Source organism: Oncorhynchus keta, chromosome 22, assembly GCF_023373465.1.
Source record: "Oncorhynchus keta strain PuntledgeMale-10-30-2019 chromosome 22, Oket_V2, whole genome shotgun sequence".
NCBI classification, from domain to species: domain Eukaryota; kingdom Metazoa; phylum Chordata; class Actinopteri; order Salmoniformes; family Salmonidae; genus Oncorhynchus; species Oncorhynchus keta.
In genome coordinates, this window is record NC_068442.1 from 31,281,018 (window position 1) to 31,304,280 (window position 23,263).

Sequence of the window (23,263 nt, forward strand, 5' to 3'; positions counted from 1 at the left end):
TATTGCTGTGTTCTGGAACGTTTTCTACTATTGATAGGGAACGCCTACTCTGTGAAGTGCGCGTGTGCAAGAACTTAACTTGCCCTTTGCACTCCTAAACATAGCGATGTTTTATTAAAAGGGGTAAAGTCTACAAAGAATTGTCCACTCTGTTCGTAACCAATTTTAGTGTTGGTAACATAAAACTGTAGTGAGATCAAATGTTCCATTGATGAGAACATTTGCAGAATGTCGGTCAAAATCCATCTCGTTCATCTTCTCCCACTGCCGGCCAGTGGCCTTCCTCTTGTTACCATATTTGGTAGTGAGTGGAAACGCCAACCGGATGCTTCACATTTATAAATCTGGTGAAATATCTGTCTTATTGTTCTATCTGCGTTATTATTATTATTTTTTACTACTTCCGGGTTTCGTGTTTCAATAGAAACCGCTTCCTGTTCGTCCTTTACGATATTGTGTTACTGTTAAATCGACTATGTATATTTTACTAAACCACCAACCAACCAAATGTTAAAACTACAAATGACTGCTAGAATTTGAGGCGAATCGTGTTCTCCTCATTGGAAGTCGCAGCTGCAGGTTTCAAATCAACTTTGGGTTTTAAACAGCTATACTGATAACAGCGCTCCCCATGTAAGACTCAAGGAACTTTGAAAGCTACTGCCACGTTATATTGACAGGACTTTTCTTAAGGACTCTGTGTAATGAAGAAGCGAGGGAGACGAGCGCGGCTAACCGATGTGGTAGCAGGACAGAGAAGCCATACTCAGTCAGTGGCTGGGGTCAAGAAACCTGCTGGGCGACAAGAAAGACAAAAGAATGCTGTGAAAACAACTCTACCATCAGTTGCATGTGATGGAGGTTTCGAGGATGTTGGTCCAAGTGACAGATCTGCAAGATTACAATTGAGCACAACCGTGTCAGTTGTGGAGATAGAAGGGGAGGAGCATCCAGAGAATAGATCAAAGAAATTAGGTGAGTCCCCTGCAAAATTCTTGACAGATCAGTCTAGATTGAGGTCAATGATGGTTGTCGTGTGTTTTTATTTCCACAAGGTAAAGGATCAGCTCTTACACTTTATCAAATGCAACCTCTGACTCTTCCTACAGGTATGGGCAGACTCAGCACTGCATTCTGTCGACTCTGTCATGGAAAGTTCTCACCTCGGAGGTTGCGGCATGCCTTTGACAAGTGGCCAGGAGAGCTGGAGGGGGTCCCTGACCAGACAGAGCCAGCCCAGTCGCCCCTGCTTTTCTACACAGACTTTCAGCGCCTAGTGGGAGTGCCACTGAACCGTGACCCACGTCTCTCACAATTCATCTGCAAGAACTGCCACACAAAATTCTACAAGTGCCACACTATCCTGCTCACGTTTCTGCAGAGGGTAAACCTCTTGCCATCTGTGAATGCGCCCACCAGAGACAGGTGAGGACAAATGTGAGCAACTGTAATGTCACAGGGTAGAGAGTGGCGATTGTAAACCTATAGGAGGGTCAGTAATGAGCAGTGAAACCAAAACATGATGTTGATTTTGGTTTCAGGAAAAGTTCAGAGTGCTCTCAATCAACAGTGCGTCCCAGCTTGTTGTGTAAGTAGATACATTCCATCAGGACAAGATGATTACCAGATTTTGATACGCAGAGATAACCCCTTACTAAATGTCCCATTTCTCTTTCCTCCAACCTGACAACCAGCCATCCCGACCATCCCCTCCGATCCCAAGTGTCTCCACAGCCTGGTGTCCTGGGCCCACCACCATGCAGGAGACTGCCGCTCCTGCCCTGACCTGAAAGAAGTGCTGGAGGGGCAGTGCTGGGGCTCAGTAAGGGCTGTCTGGGAGTGTGTGGCTGGACATAGTTACATGATGGACACACAGACCAGAGCAAATCCTGGACACACTGGGTGCGATCCTCTACTGGAAGCTGAGGAGCAGCCCAGAGGGAACCGAAACCCTGTCAACACCACCATGCCCCTGGCCAGTCAAGGTGCTACCCCACAGACTCAGAGTTCCATCAACACTGATGCTACTACCACCAGTGCAGATGGTGAGACAGCTTTTGGTGCCTCAAAGTTACGCTGAGAAACGGGAACACACCGTATTTAAGTATAGTCTTGACTGCATTGAAATGTGACTCTTTGTAGGTGGTTACCATCTTAAGGTCTGGTGCCAGTCCAAATTCATTTGTTTGACCCTCTTGTTCCTAGAATTTCTCTTTGCTAAGGAGACACCCTGCCCTGCACCTGCCCCACTCATGGACAGGACAGGTGACATTGAGCTATATGACCGGTGAGTCAACAATGACACACATGGTTCAAGTTTAACAGTTCTGGGAAGTTCAGATTGGTTAAACTATAGGCTGTGTGTGTTCATGTGAAACCTTAGGAACATGTCCAGTGAGGATGAGTTGGAAGATAAAAGGAAAAGTGGATCCTCTGATGAATTATTTGAACCATACCCAGAAAAGAAGTGAGTGGATTGATGTGGGTTCTAGCTATTTTGCATATCAAATTAAAATAATGTACATGGAACAATTCTTATTGATACACACAGTAATAACATAGTAACACATAAGTGGACATAAGAGCACTTATCAGAGAAAAATTGGTAGCGGAAAAAAGGGCAGCAAATGCATGAGTGTTTTCTCCCCTTTCCCATGGCTTGCAGAGTTGCCTCCCCGAAGAAGAGAACCAGAAGAAAAGAAGCAACAACTCCCAAAGAGCCTAAAGTTAGAAAGAAGCCAGGACCCAAGCCTGGCTGGAAGAAGCCAATCAAGTCAGAAAGGTACGGTAGAAGCTGTCCGAGGGCCAAAGCACCAGATCTTTGTAGTAGAACAGATGTTAAAATCTTGAATTGGAGTGTAGCTGGTAGTGGAGAGTAATACATGTGAAATATCCATGTTTGTTTTTTGTTTTCAGAGAGGAGCTGCCCAATATCTACAAATGTCCATACCAAGGCTGCTCAGCTGTGTACCGAGGAGCAGACGGCATGAAGGTCAGATACAAGTCATCCTTACGGCACTGCTTATCCTCTTATGAACATTTCTATTTATACATAAGTGTTTTCTGTGGGCTGTTTTTATCTGGGGTACAGAAACACATTAAGGAGCACCATGAAGAGATCCGTGAGCGACCCTGCCCTCACCCTGGCTGCAACAAGGTCTTCATGATTGATCGCTACCTGCAGCGACACGTGAAACTAATCCACACAGGTAGGTTTGGACTGGCTAATTTCTTTGTGCCATGATCAAACATATAGTACAATATAGGGATTAGGGTGCCATTTGAGCGCACACATGAGATGTTTGTGTGCTTGTATTAAAGGCCCAGTGCAGTCAAATGTGATTTTCCTGTTTTATATTTATATAATAATACTGTGAAATTGTGAAAATTATTACATTTACATTTTTACATTTAAGACATTTAGCAAAATTATGATGCCCTTTTAGCGTAAGAGCTGTTTGAAAAGACCGCCTGTTTTGGTGGGATGGAGTTTTTGCCTGCCTAGTGACATCACAAGCCAGTGAATTATTTAATAGAGTTTCAAACCTCTCTGACAGTAAGATCGTTTTTGGTTTTCCCCTCCCCACTCAGACCACTCCCAAACAGTCCAAGCAAAATTATTGCTTGAGAAATTGGTCTTTGCGACAATGTTAGTTCAAACAATCACAGTAAGCTATTTAATTGCTACCCAGAAATAATTTTGATATTGAGATAAAAACGGCTGCATTGGACCTTTAAGTTTGACCCTTTTCCAGAGGTGAGGAACTACATCTGTGACCAGTGTGGTCAGACCTTCAAGCAGAGGAAGCACCTGTCTGTACACCAGATGCGCCACTCAGGGGTCAAGCCACTACAGTAAGTACAGAGGGACATAAAGCTCATATCAGGAGGCAAGGTTCTGCTGGTTTATGTGTTGCGAGGGGTTCAAGAACTGATGAGTCTGTCAGACTGTAGCCAAGTCTTTGATTACAGTGCATTCGGAAAGTCTTTAGACCCCTTCCTTTTTCCACATTTTGTTACGTTACAGCCTCAGACCCTTTGCTATGAGACTCGAAATTGAGCTCAGGTGCATCCTGTTTCAATTGATCATCCTTGAAATGTTTCTACAACTAGATTGGAGTCCACCTGTGGTACATTCAATTGATTGGACATGATTTGGAAAGGCACACACCTGTCTATATAAGGTCGCACAGTGCATGTCAAAGCAAAAATCAAGGAATGAGGTCTAAGGAATTATCCATAGAGCTCGAGACAGGATTGTGTCTAGGCAAAAATATGGGGAAGGGTACTACATTTCTGCAGCATTGAAAGTCCAAGAACACAGTGGCCTCCATCATTCTTAAATGGAAGAAGTTTGGAACCACCAAGACTCCTAGAGCTGGCCAAACTGAGCAATCGGGGGAGAAGGGCCTTGATCAGGGAGGTGACCAAGAACCCGATGGTCACTCTGACAGAGCTCCAGAGTTCCTCTGTGGAGATGGGAAAACCTTCCAGAAGGACAACCATCTCTGCAGCACTCCACCAATCAGGGCTTTATGATAGAATGGCCAAACAGAAGCCACCCCTCAGTAACCGCCCACTTAGGACTCTGACCATGAGTAACAAGATTCTCTGGTCTGATGAAACCAAGATTGAATTCTTTGGCCTGAATGCCAAGCGTCACATCTGGAGGAAACCTGGCACCATCCCTACGGTGAAGCATGGTGGTGACTGCATCATGCTGTGGGGATGTTTTTCAGCGGCAGGGACTTTGAGACTAGTCAGGATGGAGGGAAAGATGAACGGAGCGAAGTACAGAGATCCTTGATTAAAAACCTGCTCCAGAGGGATCAGGACCTCCGACTGGGGCGACGGTTCACCTACAGGACAACAACCCTAAGCACACAGCCAAGACAACGCAGAAGTGAACACGATTGAAAATGGCTGTGCAGCAATGCTCTCCATCTAACCTGACAGAGCTTGAGAGGATCTGAAAGGGAGAAACTCCAATTACAGGTGTGCCAAGCTTGTAGCGTCATACCCAAGAAGACTCGAGACTGTAAATCACTGCCAAAGGTGCTATAACAAAGTACTGAGTAAAGGGTCTGAATACTCATGTAAATGTGACATTTGTTGTTTGTTTTTTTATAAATGTGCACATTTTAAAAATGAATTTAAAAAACTGTTTTTGCTTTGTCAGTATGGGGTATTGTGTGTAGATTGATGAAATAAAAAAACAATTTAATACATTTTAGAATAAGGCTAGCGTAACAAAATGTGGAAAGTCAAGGGGTCAGAATTCTTTACGAATGCACTGAATGTGGTATGATTTGGGTTAATAAGAATTAATGGAAGGAGGAATTGGGACTTAATAAGGACATATATACCTCTGTGCCGAAATCTCTGATGCAGTAAAACATTTAAAACATTGAATATGAAGTAAGCTTTGTGACATATTTGAATGCAATCCATTACCTCTTTGTTTGTCTGAATTTCTGGGTTTTACTCTCCATCCAAGATTTTGGGAGAGCGCGTGGTACTCTTGATTTGTGACACCCTCAAATTAAATGTTATTTGTCACATGCGCCAAATACTGCAGGTGTAGGTAGTAGAGGTCGACCGATTAATCGGCATGGCTGATTTTAATTAGGGCCGATTTGAAAGTTTTCATAAATCGGTAATCAGCATTTTTGGATGCAGATTATGGCCGATTACATTGCAATCCACGAGGAAATTGCGTGGCAGGCTGACCACCTGTTACGCGAGTGCAGCAAGGAGCCATGGTAAGTTAATAGCTAGAATTAAACCTGTCTTTTAAAAAACAATCAATCAATCTTCACATTCACTAGTTAACTACACATGGTTGATGATATTACTAAATCAAATCAAATCAAATTTTATTTGTCACACACATGGTTAGCAGATGTTAATGCGAGTGTAGCGAAATGCTTGTGCTTCTAGTTCCGACAATGCAGTGATAACCAACAAGTAATCTAACTAACAATTCCAAAACTACTGTCTTATACACAGTGTAAGGGGATAAAGAATATGTACATAAGGATATATGAATGAGTGATGGTACAGAGCAGCATACAGTAGATGTTATCGAGTACAGTATATACATATGAGATGACTATGTAGACAAAGTGGCATAGTTAAAGTGGCTAGTGATACATGTATTACATAAGGATGCAGTCGATGATGTAGAGTACAGTATATACGTATGCATATGAGATGAATAATGTAGGGTAAGTAACATTATATAAGGGAGTTGGGTCAGTGTCAATGACAGTGTGTTGGCAGCAGCCACTCAATGTTAGTGGTGGCTGTTTAACAGTCTGATGGCCTTGAGATAGAAGCTGTTTTTCAGTCTCTCGGTCCCAGCTTTGATGCACCTGTACTGACCTCGCCTTCTGGATGATATCGGGGTGAACAGGCAGTGGTTCGGGTGGTTGATGTCCTTGATGATCTTTATGGCCTTCCTGTAACATCGGGTGGTGTAGGTGTCCTGGAGGGCAGGTTGTTTTCCCCCGGTGATGTGTTGTGCAGACCTCACTACCCTCTGGAGAGCCTTACGGTTGAGGGCGGAGCAGTTGCCGTACCAGGCGGTGATACAGCCCGCCAGGATGCTCTCGATTGTGCATCTGTAGAAGTTTGAGTGCTTTTGGTGACAAGCCGAATTTCTTCAGCCTCCTGAGGTTGAAGAGGCGCTGCTGCGCCTTCTTCACGACGCTGTCAGTGTGAGTGGACCAATTCAGTTTGTCTGTGATGTGTATGCCGAGGAACTTAAAACGTGCAACCCTCTCCACTACTGTTCCATCGATGTGGATAGGGGGGTGTTCCCTCTGCTGTTTCCTGAAGTCCACAATCATCTCCTTAGTTTTGTTGACGTTGAGTGTGAGGTTATTTTCCTGACACCACACTCCGAGGGCTCTCACCTCCTCCCTGTAGGCCGTCTCGTCGTTGTTGGTAATCAAGCCTACCACTGTTGTGTCGTCCGCAAACTTGATGATTGAGTTGGAGGCGTGCGTGGCCACGCAGTCGTGGGTGAACAGGGAGTACAGGAGAGGGCTCAGAACGCACCCTTGTGGGGCCCCAGTGTTGAGGATCAGCGGGGAGGAGATGTTGTTGCCTACCCTCACCACCTGGGGGCGGCCCGTCAGGAAGTCCAGTACCCAGTTGCACAGGGCGGGGTCGAGACCCAAGGTCTCGAGCTTGAAGGGTACTATGGTGTTGAATGCCGAGCTGTAGTCGATGAACAGCATTCTCACATAGGTATTCCTCTTGTCCAGGTGGGTTAGGGCAGTGTGCAGTGTGGTTGAGATTGCATCGTCTGTGGACCTATTTGGGCGGTAAGCAAATTGGAGTGGGTCTAGGGTGTCAGGTAGGGTGGAGGTGATATGGTCCTTGACTAGTCTCTCAAAGCACTTCATGATGACGGAAGTGAGTGCTACGGGGCGGTAGTCGTTTAGCTCAGTTACCGTAGCTTTCTTGGGAACAGGAACAATGGTGGCCCTCTTGAAGCATGTGGGAACAGCAGACTGGTATAGGGTTTGATTGAATATGTCCGTAAACACACCGGCCAGCTGGTCTGCGCATGCTCTGAGGGCACGGCTGGGGATGCCGTCTGGGCCTGCAGCCTTGCGAGGGTTAACACGTTTAAATGTCTTACTCACCTCGGCTGCAGTGAAGGAGAGACCGCATGTTTTCGTTGCAGGCCGTGTCAGTGGCACTGTATTGTCCTCAAAGCGGGCAAAAAAGTTATTTAGTCTGCCTGGGAGCAAGACATCCTGGTCCGTGACTGGGCTGGGTTTCTTCTTGTAGTCCGTGATTGACTGTAGACCCTGCCACATGCCTCTTGTGTCTGAGCCATTGAATTGAGATTCCACTTTGTCTACTAGGTTAACTAAGTTGTCTTGCGTTGCACATAATCAATGCGGTGGCTGTTAATTTATCAGCGAATTACAGCCTACTTCAACTAAGCCAAACGGGTGATTTAACAAAAAGCGCATTGCCGAAAAAAAGAACCATCTTTGCACAATGTCCCTAACCATAACAATTGTTTACAGACAGATTAATTCACTGTATCACAATTCCAGTGTGTCAGAAGTTTACATACAAAGTTGAATGCTTTTAAACAGCTTGGAAAATTCCAGAAAATTATGTCATGGCTTTAGATTCTGATAGGCTAATTGACATAATTTGAGTCAATTGGAGGTTTACCTGTAGATGTATTTCAAGGCCTACCTTCAAACTCAGTGCTTCTGCTTGACATGGGAAAATCAAAAGAAATCAGCCAAGACTTCAGAAAACAAATTGTAGACCTTTCCAGCAATTTCCAAATGCCTGAAGGTACCATGTTCATCTGTACTAACAATAGTACGCAAGTATAAACACCATGGGACCACGCAGCCGTCATACCGCTCAGGAAGGAGACTCGTTCTGTCTCCTATAGATGAACATACTTTGGTGCGAAAAGTACAAATTAATTCCAGAACAGCAAAGGACCTTGTGAAGATGCTGGAGGAAACCGGTACAAAAGTATCTATATCCACAGTAAAACGAGTCCTCTATATCATCATAACCTGAAAGGCCGCTCAGCAAGGAAGAAGCCACTGCTCCAAAACCTCCATAAAAAAGCCAGACTACGGTTTGCAACTGCACATGGGGACAAAGAGCATACCTTTGGGAGAAATGTCCTCTGGTCTGATGAAAGAAAAATATAAGTGTTTGGCCATCATGACCATCGTTATGTTTGGAGGAAAAAGGGGGAGGCTTGCAAGAGCGAAGAATACCACCCAACTGTGTAGCACGGGGTGGCAGCATCATGTTGTGGGGGTGCTTTGCTGCATGAGGGACTGGTGCACTTCACCTTCAGATGGCATCATGAGGATGGAAAATTATGTGGATATATTGAAGCAATATTTCAAGACATCAGTCAGGAAGTTAAAGCTTGGTCGCAAATGGGTCTTCCAAATGGACAATGACCCCAAGCATACTTCCAAAGTTGTGGCAAAATGGCTTAAGGACAACAAAGTCAAGGAATTGGAGTGGCCATCACAAAGCCCCGACCTCAATCCCATATCGAATTTGTGGGCAGAACTAAAAAAGCGTGTGCAAGCAAGGAGGCCGACAAACCTGACTCCGTTACACCAGCTCTGTCAGGAGGAATGGGCCAACATTCACCCAACTAATTGTGGGAAGCTTGTGGAAGGCTACCAGAAACGTTTGACCCAAGTTAAACAATTTAAAGGCAATGCTACCAAATACTAATTGAGTGCATGTCAACTTCTGACTCACTGGGAATGAGATGAAAGAAATAAAAGCTGAAAGAAATCGTTCTCTCTACTATTAATTCTGACATTTCACATTCTTAAAATAAAGTGGTGATCCTAACTGACCTAAGACAGGGAATTTTTACTATGATTAAATGTGAGGAATTGTGAAACTGAGTTTTTAAATGTATTTGGCTAAGGTGTATGTAAACTTCTGACTTCAACTGTATATATTTTTAAACCTGCATATTTAGTTAAAATAAATTAATGTTAGCAGGCATTATTAACTAGGGAAATGGTGTCAAGTGCAAGCAGAGTCACTGTATATGCAACAGTTTTTTCCGCCTGGCTCTTAGCGAACTAATTTACATTACATTGAAGGTTGTGCAATGTAACAACAATATTTAGACTTAGGTATTTCACTGAAATAATAAACATTTTGTTTTCGAAATTATAGTTTCCGGATTTGACCATATTAATGACCCAAGGCTCATATTTGATAGAGCAGTCTGACTGAGCGGTGGTAGGCAGCAGCAGGCTTGTAAGCATTAATTCAAACTTTACTGAGTTTGCCAGCAGCTTGTAGCAATGCTTGAAGCACAGCGCTGTTTCTGACTTCAAGCCTATCAACTCCTGAGATTAGGCTGGCAATACTAAAGTGCCTATTAGAACATCCAATAGTCAAAGGTATATGAAATACAAATGGTATAAGAGAGAAATAGTTGATGCGTCATAATTCCTATAATAGCTACAACCTAAAACTTCTTAACTGGGAATATTAAAGAACTGGGAATATTGAACCACCATCTTGCATATGTTCTGAGCAAGGAACTTAAACGTCAGCTTTTTGTTACATGGCACATATTGCACTTTTGCTTACTTCTCCAACACGGTGTTTTTGCATTATTTAAACCAAATTGAGCATGTTTCCTTTATTTGAGACTAAATTGATTTTATTTATGTATTATATTAAGTTCAAATAAACGTTTTCAGTATTGTTGTAATTATTACAAATTTATAAATAAATAAAAATTGGCCAATTTTGAAATCGGTATCGTCTATTTTTGGTCCTCCAATAATCAGTATCGGCGTTGAAAAATCATAAATCGGTCGACCTTAGCATGTAACGCTTACTTACAAGCCTTAACCAACGATGCAGACTAAGAAAATATTTGCTAAATAAAGTTTTTTTTTTAAACCCACCATAACAATTACGAGGCTATATACAGGAGGTATCGGTACCAAGTTAATGTGCAGGAGTACGGATTATTTGGGGTAATCGACGTCATATGTACATGTAGGTAGGGGTGAAGTAGCTGCATAGATAATAAACAGCGAGTAGCAGCAGCGTAAAAAAGGTGGTCAATGTAAATAGTACGGATAGCCATTTGATTAACTGTTCAGCATTCATATGGCTTGGTGCTAGACGCTGTTAAGGAGCCTTTTGGACTTAGACTTGGCTCTCCGGGTACCACTTGCTATGCGGTAGCAGAGAAAACAGTCTAGAACTTGGGTGGCTGGAGTCTGACCATTTTTAGGGCCTTCCTCTGACACCGCCTGGTATAGAGGTCCTGGATGGCATGAAGCTTGGCCCCAGTGATGTATTGGGCCGTACGCAGTATCCTCTATAGCGCCTTGCGGTTGGGCAGTTGCCATACCAGTCAGTGATTCATCCAGTCAGGATGCTCTCGATGGTGCAGCTATATAACTTTCTTAGGATCTGAGGACCCATGCAAAATATTTTCAGTCTCCTGAGGGGGAATAGTTTTTGTCGTGCCCTCTTCACTACTCTCTTGGTGTGTTTGGACCATGATGGTTTGTTGGTGATGTGGACACCAAGGAACTTGAAGCTATCGCCCTGCTCCACTACAGCCCTGTTGATGATGGGGGCATGCTCGGCCCTCCTCTTACTGTAGTCCACAAACAGCTCCTTTGTCTTGCTCACGTTGAGGGAGAAGTTGTTGTCCTGGCACCACACTGCCAGGTCTCTGACCTTCCAATAGGCTGTTGCAACGTTGTCAATTATCAGGCCTGCCACCATTGTGTCGTCAGCAAACTTAATGATGGTGTTGGAGTCGTGCTTGGCCACGCAGTCGTGGGTGAACATAGTGTACAGGAGGGGACTGAGCACGCAGCCCTGAGGAGCCCCCGTGTTGACGATCAGCATGGCAGATGTGTTGTTGCTTGCCCTTACCACCTGGGGGAGGCCCGTCAGGAAGTCTAGGATCCAGTTGCAGAGGGAGGTGTTTAGTCCCAGGGTCCTTAGCTGAGTGATGAGCTTTGAGGACACTATGGTGTTGAACGCTGAGCTGTAGTCAATGAACAGCATTCTCACGTACAGTACCAGTCAAATGTTTGAACACACCTACTCATTCCAGGATTTTTCTATATTTTTACTATTTTCTACATTGTAGAATAATAGAAGACATCAAAACTATGAAATAACACATGGAATCATGTAGTAAGCAAAAAAGTGTTAAACAAATCAAAATATATTTACTACTCTTCGAAGTAGTCACCCTTTGCCTTGACAGCTTTGCATTCTCTCACCCAGCTTCATGAAGTAGTCACCTGGAATGCATTTCAATTAACAGGTGTGCCTAGTTAAAAGTTATTTTGTGGAATTTCTTTCCTTTTTAACGAGTTTGAGTCGATCAATTGTGTTGTGACAAGGTATTTGGGGGGGGGGGTATACAGAAGATAGCCCTATTTGGTAAAAGACCAAGTCCATATTATGGTAAGAACAGCTCAAATAAGCAACGAGAAACTACAGTCCATCATTACTTTAAGACATGAAGGTCAGTCAATACGGAACATTTCAAGAACTTTGACAGTTCCTTCAAGTGCAGTTGCAAAAACCATCAAGCGCTATGATGAAACTGGCTCTAACACCAAAGGAAGACCCAGAGTTACCTCTGCTGCAGAGGATAAGTTCATTAGAGTTACATGCACCTCAGATTGCAGCCCAAATAAAAGTAACAGACACATCAACTGTTCAGAGACTGAGTGAATCAGGCCTTCATGGTCAAATTGCTGTAAAGAAACCACTATTAAAGGACACCAATCAGAAGAAGAGACTTGTTTGGACCAAGAAACACAAACAATGGACATGAGTCCAAATTTGAGATTCTTGGTGAACGGATGATCTCCGTTCTCTGGTTCCCAACGTGAAGCATGGAGGAGGTGGTGTGGGGGGTGCTTTGCTGATGACACAGTCTGTGATTTATTTAGAATTCAAGGCACACTTAACCAGCATGGCTACCACAGCATTTTGCAGTGATATCACATCTGGTTGGCGCTTAGTCCCCCTATCTTTTGTTTTTCAACCTGATAATGACCCAAAACACACCTCCAGTCTGAGTAAGAGCTATTTGACCAAGGAAACTGATGGAGTGCTGCATCAGATGACCTGGCCTCCACAATTACCCGACCTCTACCCAAATGCGACCTCTACCCAAATGAGATGAGTTGGACTGCAGAGTGAAGGAAAAGCAGCCAACAAGTGCTCAGCATACTGTGTGGGTTACTCCTTCAAGCATTCTAGGTGACTACCTCATGAAACTGGTTTAGAGAATGCCAAGTGTGTGCAAAGCTGTCCGCAAGGCATAGGGTGGCTACTTTGAAGAATATAAAATATATTTTGAATTGTCTAACACTTTTTTGGTTACGACATGATTCCATGATTCCACAATGTTCACCTGTTTTAAAGGTCTTGCTCAAATCGGCTACGGAGAGCGTGATCACACAGTCATCCCGGAACAGCTGGTGCTGTCATGCATGCTTTAGTGTTGCTTGCTTTGAAGCGCGCATAGAAGTGAATTAGCTCATCTACACTTTTTTTTTTACTTATGGTCCACTGCATGAAAATCAGTCACCTTATTCATAATCCAACATATTATCCACATGTACAATCCAACATGTACTATATCCACATCATATATAGTACCAGTCAAAAGTTTGGACACCTATTTGTAATCCGTAATAGTTTGCAAGCCCTGCCACATCCGATGAGTATCAGAGCCGGTGTAGTAGGATTCAATTTTAGTCCTGTATTAACACTTTGCCTGTTTGATGGTTCATCGGAGGACATAGCGGGATTTCTTAAAGGTGTCCAGATTAGTGTCCCACTCCTTGAAAGCGGCAGACCAAGCCTTTATCTCAGTGAGGATGTTGCCTGTAATCCATGGCTTCTGGTTGGGATACGTGCGTACAATTTCTGTGGGGACGACGTCATCATTGCACTTGTTGATGAAGCTGGTGACTGATGTGGTATACTCCTCAATGCCATTGGTTGAATCCTGGAACATATTCCAGTCTGTGCTAGCAAAACAGTCCTGTAGCTTAGCATTTGCGTCATCTTAACACTTCTGTATTATGCACATCACTAATACTTCCTGCTTTGGTTTTTGCTTGTAATCAGGAGGATAGAATTATGGTCAGATTTGCTAAATGGAGGGTGAGGAAGAGCTTTGTATGCGTGTGGAGTAAAGGTGGCCTAGAGTTTATTTCCTCTGGTTGCACATGTGACATGCTGATAGAAATGAGGTGAAACAGATGTAAGTTTTCCTGCATTAAAGTCCCCGACCACTAGGAGCGCGGCTTCTAGATGAGCATTTTCTTGTTTGGTTATGGCCTCACTAAACCTTTTTATCTTCACTTTCAGGTGCGAAGTGTGTGGTTTCCAGTGCCGCCAGAGAGCATCGCTAAAGTACCACATGACTAAACACAAGGCAGAAGCTGATCTGGAATTTGCATGCAAACTGTGTGGAAAGCGCTTTGAGAAGGCCCACAACCTCAACGTCCACATGTCCATGGTGCATCCCCTCACACTAGCAGCTGCTGGAGGAAACATCGACAGCCCCTCCAACCCTGCTATCACCAACATAGAGACCATCACAGAGACTGGGGCACTGAACCCTTACACCAGTTGACCGACTTGATTAGGCCTGTGACCCTCAAGGAGATATAACAACCACAAAGTCTAACATGGCTAGGGAACTAGATTCAGCTGCAGGACGATTTCTGTTTGAGTGGATGGTCAGAGAGCCAGTACATAATTATAACTTTGTACAACTGCAAATGGACCACAACTAAGGCAAAGAAATCACTTGCGGGATGTTTTTGGCCCGCCAGCCGCCTGTTGTTGACCCCTGGTCTACAGGGAGTCTGGTGTAAAATGGTCATGGCTAATGTGACTAATTAACTTGAGGTAGAGAATAAGGTTAATAAGTTATACGTGCACTATGTATTGATGACTGTACGTCTAAAAGGAGCACAGCTAGCGGATCCTCTTTCAAAGCCAGGTAAGCTGTGTGATACTTATTTTAGTGTTTTTCTGCTCTATAATTATATCCTTAAGGCAACATTATCATGTAGCTAGCCAAGTATATTCTTCATGGGAGGACAAAGACCAAGTTTTCAAACTCCCCCATACATATATTGTTCATGAAGGGAAGGCAAGTTGTCATGATTCAAGGAAGCCAAACTTCAGTAACAGTCCACGGGTGTGCCTGTAGCCCCATATATTTCTCTCACACACACACAGTCCATTCTGAAAGTATTCAGACCCCTTCTCCACATTTTGTTACTTTACAGCCTTATTCTAAAATGTATTAAATAAATACAAATCCTCAATCTACACACAATACCCCATAATGACAAAGTGAAAAGGTTTTAAAAATGTATATATATATATATATATATAATACAAACATTTTTGATTAATGAAAACATTCTTGGCAAATGCTTTCGCTTTCGTCCGTCTTGCACCGGTCCAAGAATTTCACACACACACACACACACACACACACACACACACACACACACACACACACACACACACACACACACACACACACACACACACACACACACACACATAGGTATTCAGGCCCTTTGCTATGAGACTCAAAATTGAGCTCGGGTGCATCTTGTTTCCATTAATCATACTTGAGATATTTCTACAACTAGGTTGAAGGAATTGTCCGTAGTGCTCTGAGACAGGATTTTGTCGAGAGACTGATCTGGGGAATGGTACCAAAACATTTCTGCAGCATTGATGGTCCCCAAGAACACAGTGGCCTCCGTCATTTGTAAATGGAAGAAGTTTGGAACCACCAAAACTCTTCCTTGAGCTGGTTGCCCAGCCAAACTGAGCAATTTGGGGAGAAGGGCCTTGGTCAGTGAGGTGACCAAGAACCTGCTGGTCACTCTGACAGAGCTCCAGAGTTCCTCTGTGTAGATTGGAGAAGCTTCCAAAAGGACAACCATCTCTGCAGAACTCCACCAATTAGGCCTTTATGGTAGAGTGGCCAGATGGAAGCCACTCCTCAGTAAAAGGCACTTGAGAGCCCGCTTGTAGTTTGCCAAAAGGCACCTAAAGACTCTCAGACTATGAGAAACAACATTTTCTGGTCTGATGAAACCAAGATTGAATTCTTTGACCTGAATGTCAAGTCTGGAGGAAACCTGGCACCATCCCTACGGTGAAGCATGGTGGTGGCAGATTCATGCTGTGAGCATGTTTTTTAGCGGCTGAACTGGGAGACTAGTCAGGATCGAGGGAAAGATGAACGGAGCAAAGTACGGAGATCCTTGATGAAAACCTGCTCCAGAGCGCTCAGGACCTCAGACTGGGATGAAGGTTCACCTTTCAACAGGACAACGACCCTACGCACACAGCCAGGACCGGACTTGAACCTGATCGAACATCTCTGTAGAGACCTGGAACTAGATGTGCAGTGACGCTCCCCATCCAACCCGACAGAGCTTGAGAGGATCTGCAGAGAAGAATGGGAGACAGAGCTTACCCAAGAAGATGTCCCAGGATCTGACATGAGGACTCCTTGCTGTCCCCAGTCCAATGCTCCTGCTCCAGGACCTGAAACCGTGCCCCAAATACAGCTCCTTGCTGTGTCCACCTGACTGTGCTGCTGCTCCAGTTTCAACTGTTCTCTTATTATTATTCGACCATGCTGGTCATTTATGAACATTTGAACATCTTGGTCATGTTCTGACTTACCCGGCACAGCCAGAAGAGACTGTAGCCCGGTTCCTCTCTAGGCTAGGTTTTGCTTTCTAGGGAAAGGTGCATTGTTTCAACAACTTTGAGATATCACTGAGTAAAGGGTCATTTGATTTGATTTGATTTGATACTCGCTGCCAAAGGTGCTTCAACAAACGTGATAAATATTTTTTGCTTTGTCATTGTGGGGTATTGTGTGTAGATTGAAGGGGGAAAACTATTTAATCCATTTTAGAATAAGGCTAACGTAACAAAATATGAAAAAAGTCAAGGTGTCTGAATACTTTCCTAACGCAGAGGAAGTCCAACTCTTGGCTGAGGCTGGAAGGGCTGAGTTGAAAGATCAGAGCTGCTTCCAGGTCAACACATAAGACCTCCAGCTAAGGAACAGGGGGGAGAGAGAGAGGGTCACTCAATAGGGTATTATGTGGGTCAAAGAAAGTACAATGGTATATCAATCTGCAGTGTTTTGAGAGCCATTGGTAAAAAGCAGTCTGACATGTGGTGAAGCCCAGAAAGTTATCATAGGCTGTATTTGTGTAATGTTTGATGTTTGTGAAATCCTAATAAATGTATCATTATGTCATATCCAGCTGATTTCAACCCAGTCCTACTCTCTGGGCTACAGACTGAGATCAGCCTTGCTCTGGGTGGTCAGTGCACACAAATGTGTTACCTGGTTCAGCTGATGTTGAGACAGTGAGGTTAAGGGATGTCAGAGAGTCTTCAGAAGTACCTACTGGGCCCGGGTCAGAATCTGGGAGGGGTCCATCTGCGAGACCAAAACACAGATTCAGAAAAATGCTACTGTCAGTAGTTTGTTGACCACATACCAGTCAACCATAGTGTAGATGTATGATTATTAAACATTATTATCTGTGCCTTTTTTGTGAATCAAAGTAAGCTCACCTCATCAGTTGGGTGCTCGGTCAAAGGGAAAGAAGTCTGGCCATCCATAAAGAGCTTGATAAAGGATGAGTAGCAGAGCACAGGAACCCTGGGGCCTTCAATGTCCTCTCCAACATCTCAGAGTTAAGATGGGGGACCAGGCTGGAAGGGAAACAAAACACAATACACATACAGAACTCGCATATAAACAAGAAAATGGATGACACTGAGGACAACGCTGACAGTTTGACCAAGTAAATATATCTATAAAATGAGAGGCATCAGTCTTGTGTATTCCTCTGTTGCCATGGCTACAGGCTGGTATGGGCCTTGTTCTTGATTTTTTTAAACATTATATATAAAAACCCAATATAGCATCAGAGACACAAAATGTTGTATGATAAACATTACAGTTATGTGGTGTTTTGTTAATGTAAAAGGAGTTTTAGTCTGTTGAATACATTACTATTACATTGTTTAGTATGTAGGGCTAGGAGTTCCCTGACCACGTAACCTAACCAGGAAAATCTCCTGGCATTGACTAAATCCCACTGTGCCCACACCTTTCCCACCCACACTACTAGCACTGACTTTGAGGAAAATGTACTTACTATAACTGTGATATTTGGTTGTCCCATCTAGTTATCTTAAAATGAATGCACTGACAAATTGCTCTGTATAAGAGCATCTGCTATATGCCAAAAATGTGTAAAAGTACCTAGGGTGTGAGAAAAATTGTGAGGAGGTCGATCACACAGACGAACAGCAGAAACACCAGCAGCTGGGGAGAAATGGCAGTAGAAGAAGACGTGAGCCTACATGCCAGTTTCCACAATAAATTACTTAAAAGGGAGTCTCGTGACAATGATCACGTCTCTAATAGAAAACTGCTGAGTCGTTTCCCTTATCATTTGAGTGTCTCTGCTCCTGAATGATGAATCAGAAACTGTTTGTGTGAAGCCAAAGGTTAGTGCTGAGCATGTGAGAGTCAGTGTTTATATGTCACAATTACCAAAATATTCCAAGAATATTCCAAGAATCCTACAGTTGCAGCCAAATATAAGGACACCTTTTCACTTTTTTTTAAAATAACTCCCAATTTCTTTAAAATAAGTTGACATTTAAAAAATGAAGCATTCAAAGAGAAGAACACCCTCCCCACAATCAATTATGGAGGAGGTGCGATAATGCTGTGGGGTTTCTTTGCTGCCTCTGGAACTGGGGGCCTTGAAAGTGTGCAAGACATCTTGAAATTATTGTATCTCTGCTGGAGTCACTTTTATAGATGAACTTTGACACCGCCTGGAAACAGAAGATAATCTACAGGAATGACAGAGTCCATCCAATCCCCAAGTCCAGAACAGACTATGGGAAGCGCACAGTACTACATAGAGCCATGACTACACGGAACTCTGTTCCACATCAGGTAACTGATGCAAGCAGTAGAATCAGATTTAAAAAGCAGGTGAAAATTCACTTTATTGAACAGAATGCATACAAACACATGATAACATATGCACTATACACACATGGATTTTGCATTGTAGATATGTGGTAGTGGAGTATGGGCCTGATGTTTTTTTTATAAAAAATAAAAAAATGTTTTTAAAATTGTATAAATGCCTTCATTTTGCCAGACCCCAGGAAGAGTTAATGGGGATCCATAATAAATACAAATACAAATCAGCAGATTATGAAGGTGTTTTGGAGTGCAATGTTCAACCCAGTGTTCAAAAAGCGTCTCTGGTCAAGGTTGTGTGTAGGACAACTACCCCAAAAATACATAAAACGCACCCTGGAATGGTTCTCGGAGGAGGACTGGACTGATCTGGAGTGGTGAGCGAAGAGTCCAGATCTGAATCACATCAATAACCTATGGCAAAATCTGAAAAACAGCAGTTGGTGGAGGCCACCCCTCTTCAGCAGTTTGCTGTGAGTGGGCCAAAGTGCCAGTAGAAAGGTGCAGCAAGCTCATTGATGGCCACTAGAAACATTTGTTGGCTGTTATCTTGGATAAAAGCTGTGCAACCAAGTGCTAGCTCTGGGTTGCCTATTGCAATGTTGAAAATCCAATAAGGTGTGAAGACCAAACTTTTTTTTCAATTTCAACTTATTTTAGAAGAAATAAGGAATAATTTGAACAAAGTACAAGGGTGCCAATATATTTTGCCTTAACTGCATATATCAAGAAACCTACGTATGTGTGGGTTTCGTTTTCTTTGCACGTTGACCTCTGTCCTTTAGGTGGTGTGAATTAGATTTTCTTAATTGGCTGTGTTACGTGTTCCACTCTGTCAAAGATTACAAACATGGCTAGTGAAACTATTGAACAAACATCTAGGTTGAGTTTGAAAAACTTTATGATAGGGAAAAGAATTGTCCTCACCTGTCTGTGCTGCTCTGCCAGAGTGCCTTGGCCACTCCCCTGGCCCTCCCATACACAGTGCAGACAGGCTTCCAGGAGCAGAGGCGGGGCAGAGGGAACGGGGCATGACACCCCTTCTTTGAACTTGCACATGAACTTAATCATCACTCTCAAAAATAACATTGAAATAAAAGTAAACATTTAGTTTGTATAGGAGTATTATCAGTATATGTTCTATATACACAGGCATGTACGCATGATCCTGTTTTATCTGTAGGCCCACAAGTGACAGTCAGCCAGGACCTGCAGCTGCTGAGGCAGGGGCTGTCCGTCAGTAAGGCGACACCAGAGACACCAACACAGGGGAGAGACAGCCCCACGAATGCTGTCCAACACACACACAAATTACACTCAGTCAGCATAATATATTAAAACTCTCAGATTAAGGTGTACTTCACCTCAGATTAACAATCAGAAGTGTTCCTGGTAGTATAATGTACTGTACACTAGCAGAGACGAGGAGCAGTGGACAGTGAAGACTGATCGGGGATTTCGTTATATTCACTTCTCCTGATGGACAGTTACAGCTCAGGGGACAGCCCCTGCCATGAGCACAGTCTATGAAAAATAAAAAGAGGGAAGATATTCCAATTTCTTATGATACATTTACATTTACATTTAAGTCATTTAGCAGACGCTCTTATCCAGAGCGACTTACAAATTGGTGCATTACCTTATGACATCCAGTGGAACAGCCACTTTACAATAGTGCATCTAAATCTTTTAGGGGGGAGTGAGAAGGATTACTTATCCTATCCTAGGTATTCCTTAAAGAGGTGGGGTTTCAGGTGTCTCCAGAAGGTGGTGATTGACTGCGCTGTCCTGGCGTCGTGAGGGAGTTTGTTCCACCATTGGGGGGCCAGAGCAGCGAACAGTTTTGACTGGGCTGAGCGGGAACTGTACTTCCTCAGTGGTAGGGAGGCGAGCAGGCCAGAGGTGGATGCGAGCAGGCCAGAGGTGGATGATACAACATATTGTGATGTTTGTCTACCCATGTCTATAGCAGTACAGCTAATAATCTAAGAATAGAACCAATTTACTGTTAATAAGTGTGCTGTGAGATGGTAGTGCAGCAGGCCAGCTTGGAAGCTGCCCTTCCTCTAATACACAAAGAGATGCAGTATAACAATAATAATCACATCTGGGAAACACATCATAGTATTTCTGTAAAAATAAGTGTCTTGATTTTAACAGGTTTGGTCCAGATGAGAAGTGAACTATGGATTCACACATGTATTCAGACTGTAGCCAACTTAATCATCCTGCTCTGTTATAGTCCATGCTTCCCTCCCTCTCTTAACCCCTATATGGGCATACCTGATACTAGTTGATATATTCGATGATGGTCTCACAGTCCAGAGTCCTCTTCACTCTGATTTCAAAACAATACTGATACTGAACTGACTTCAACAATGTCTATTGGATGGGTTATAGATCAGTCCAATACTGACCCTGTCTGCTGGTCCATGATGGCGTTAGGAATGTGTGAGCAGACTGTCCTCATGTCTACTGCACAGCTCCCTTGGTCCCCAGGAGAGGGACAAAGTTCTAGACTGTGCAGGTTTAAATCTGTTGCCTCACTTGGGATTCTGGGAGTTTTACTAGGAGACGGAAGGGGGGCGTGTTTCCATAGCGCCAAGTCAGATTTCCTCACAGTCGTATTTGTGTCAGTAACACTCTTCCACAACCCATGATTCTCCTGCTCACCCTGTCTGTCTGACTCCACATGCTCAAATTCCCCACTCGCTTCAATCGGCAACCTCCTCACAGCTGGCATTAGTCTGGAAATGAGGTACAGCATCTGCAAATACACACGCGCACATGCACACACACCAATTCAGGGCTAGGCAGGACATGTCTCTGTGCAGTCAAGCAGAGAGGTACAACTGTAGGCGTATGTGACATTCCGCTAAAACAGCACCCCCCTGCTGCTTGCATAAAGGGCATCTCAGAGTGTGGCTGGATGATAAGAATAATTTCAGTGACCCTGGGAAAAGAACATGCATACCGGTACCTTTTTATTGAGGCTGCAGGGATGATTCTACTGCTGCGGTTAAAACTGTGACTCAATCCTACAGAGCCCATAGTAAACTGGCAGCCACGCAGAATCTGGCCAACAAAAACAAAGCAGTCCACATAAATACATACTATTATGATAGCACTGTCCTATTGAGCTGTGCCTTTTGGTTTACAATATACTGTATAATTAGTATCATGTCATTCTAGATGCTGAGGGTCCCTCTCCAGTCTCACCCACCTAACACAGAAGAGCATTATGGTTTTGGGCAGGGCAGGGCAAGGCAGTGGCCAGTGCCTCCGGAACAGACACAGGGCCGGGCAGCAGGGGTGGGCACAGCCTGGGAGGCATGAAGGTGCACAATTTAATGACACCCCCCTATAGGGAAGGACAAAAGAAGACTATGAGAGGCTATAAGAAAAAGTAGAGGGGGTAAGAAAGAGAGAGAGAGAGCAGGAAAATAAGATGGAGAGCGAGAGAGAGAGGGAAAATGAGTTGGAGAGAGTGAGAGAGAGAGGGAAAGTGAGATGGAGAGAGCGAGAGCAAGAGAGAGGGAAAATTAGATGGAGAGCGAGACAGATCCCACATGATCCCCTTGTTGTGGAGCAGGTCCCACATGCGGTGCAGGAGGGCAGTGAGCAGCTGTCTGTGACCCAGCAGGATGTTGACAAACTGGGACACCAAGGGGCTCGGTCTTGGGTCACAGAGCACATTAAGCTCAAAGGAGAGAAGTGCAGTTTTAAGCTGACTTGCAGTTACACTTGTGGAGGCTAAGAAGAACATAATATACACAACTATGTGCAGATGGACTGGAAAGAAAATCAAGTAGTGACAATTCTGTATTATTTCTTATTCCGGAGGCGTCCAAAAGTCTCTGGCAGAATCTCCTGAGGATCATGTTCTCCACCTGAACATAGACAGGACAGACAGACAGTGTGAGAGACTGAAACAGTGAGTGTGGCATCAGAAATAACTAGAACGACAGACAAATAGAGTAGGAAATTAAATAGTTGAGACAGAGCAGAAAAAGAGGAGAAAAACAGTAGAAGAAGAAGAAGAAGTAGAAGAGAGGGAGAAATGCAGAGACAGGAGGACAGTTGGCAGTTCCTGGCATTCCTTCCGACTTTATTGTGCAGCTCAGGGGAAGTCGACTCATCTACATGAAGCTTGATGATTGTCTGGCCAACCAGTTCCTCAGCACATTAAGAACACAATACTCAGCGTGTGGAAGATCCTGGCCAGACAACTCTGTCAAGTCAGAGATAATAAGACTGGTTTGATTTGTATGTGTGTGTGTGTGTGTGTTTTTGTTTAACTATTTGAACAAACAACTGGAATCAACATACACAAAACATCTGTATCAGACTCAAAGCGATAACAGAAAACTGTGTGGTCAGTCAGTGGTTGTATGGCTGTGAGTGTGAATACCAGAACTTACTTTTTGAGTGAATCTATGAAATTCATCCTTATTTCAGGCTTTACATGCAGCTGACTGGACAGAGACAACGAATACAATACCTGGACAGAGCATGTGAACACACCATTCAATAAAATCCATTCATTTTAAACCAAGAGAGAATAAGTCTTACCACACGTGGAGTTAGGAGGGCAGGGAGAAAACGAGTCAGGAAATATGGCCTTCTGAACATGCTGGA

At 43.7% G+C, this 23,263-nt stretch overlaps 1 protein-coding gene across 1 annotated transcript; it reads left to right on the forward strand.

Annotated features, from left to right (window-relative positions):
• Nucleotides 1-367: 367 nt before the first annotated feature.
• znf276 (zinc finger protein 276) lies at nt 368-14,641 on the forward strand. The gene is made up of 11 exons (XM_035798736.2): nt 368-975; nt 1,110-1,425; nt 1,542-1,588; nt 1,695-2,045; nt 2,206-2,287; nt 2,384-2,467; nt 2,666-2,782; nt 2,917-2,992; nt 3,092-3,209; nt 3,756-3,855; nt 13,918-14,641. The coding sequence occupies exons 1-11, from the start codon at nt 705-707 to the stop codon at nt 14,183-14,185; spliced, it is 1,830 nt and encodes a 609-aa protein (XP_035654629.1). The 5' UTR covers nt 368-704; the 3' UTR covers nt 14,186-14,641.
• Nucleotides 14,642-23,263: the final 8,622 nt, after the last annotated feature.

What these genes read in the sequence shown, in the direction of transcription:
- znf276 (XM_035798736.2), top strand. Translation starts at nt 705, where the DNA reads ATGAAGAAGCGAGGGAGACGAGCGCGGCTAACCGATGTGGTAGCAGGA. An exon ending in GACATTGAGCTATATGACCG is followed by an intron (nt 2,288 to 2,383) that starts GTGAGTCAACAA and finishes GTGAAACCTTAG; the next exon opens with GAACATGTCCAGTGAGGATG. An exon ending in GAACCATACCCAGAAAAGAA is followed by an intron (nt 2,468 to 2,665) that starts GTGAGTGGATTG and finishes CATGGCTTGCAG; the next exon opens with AGTTGCCTCCCCGAAGAAGA.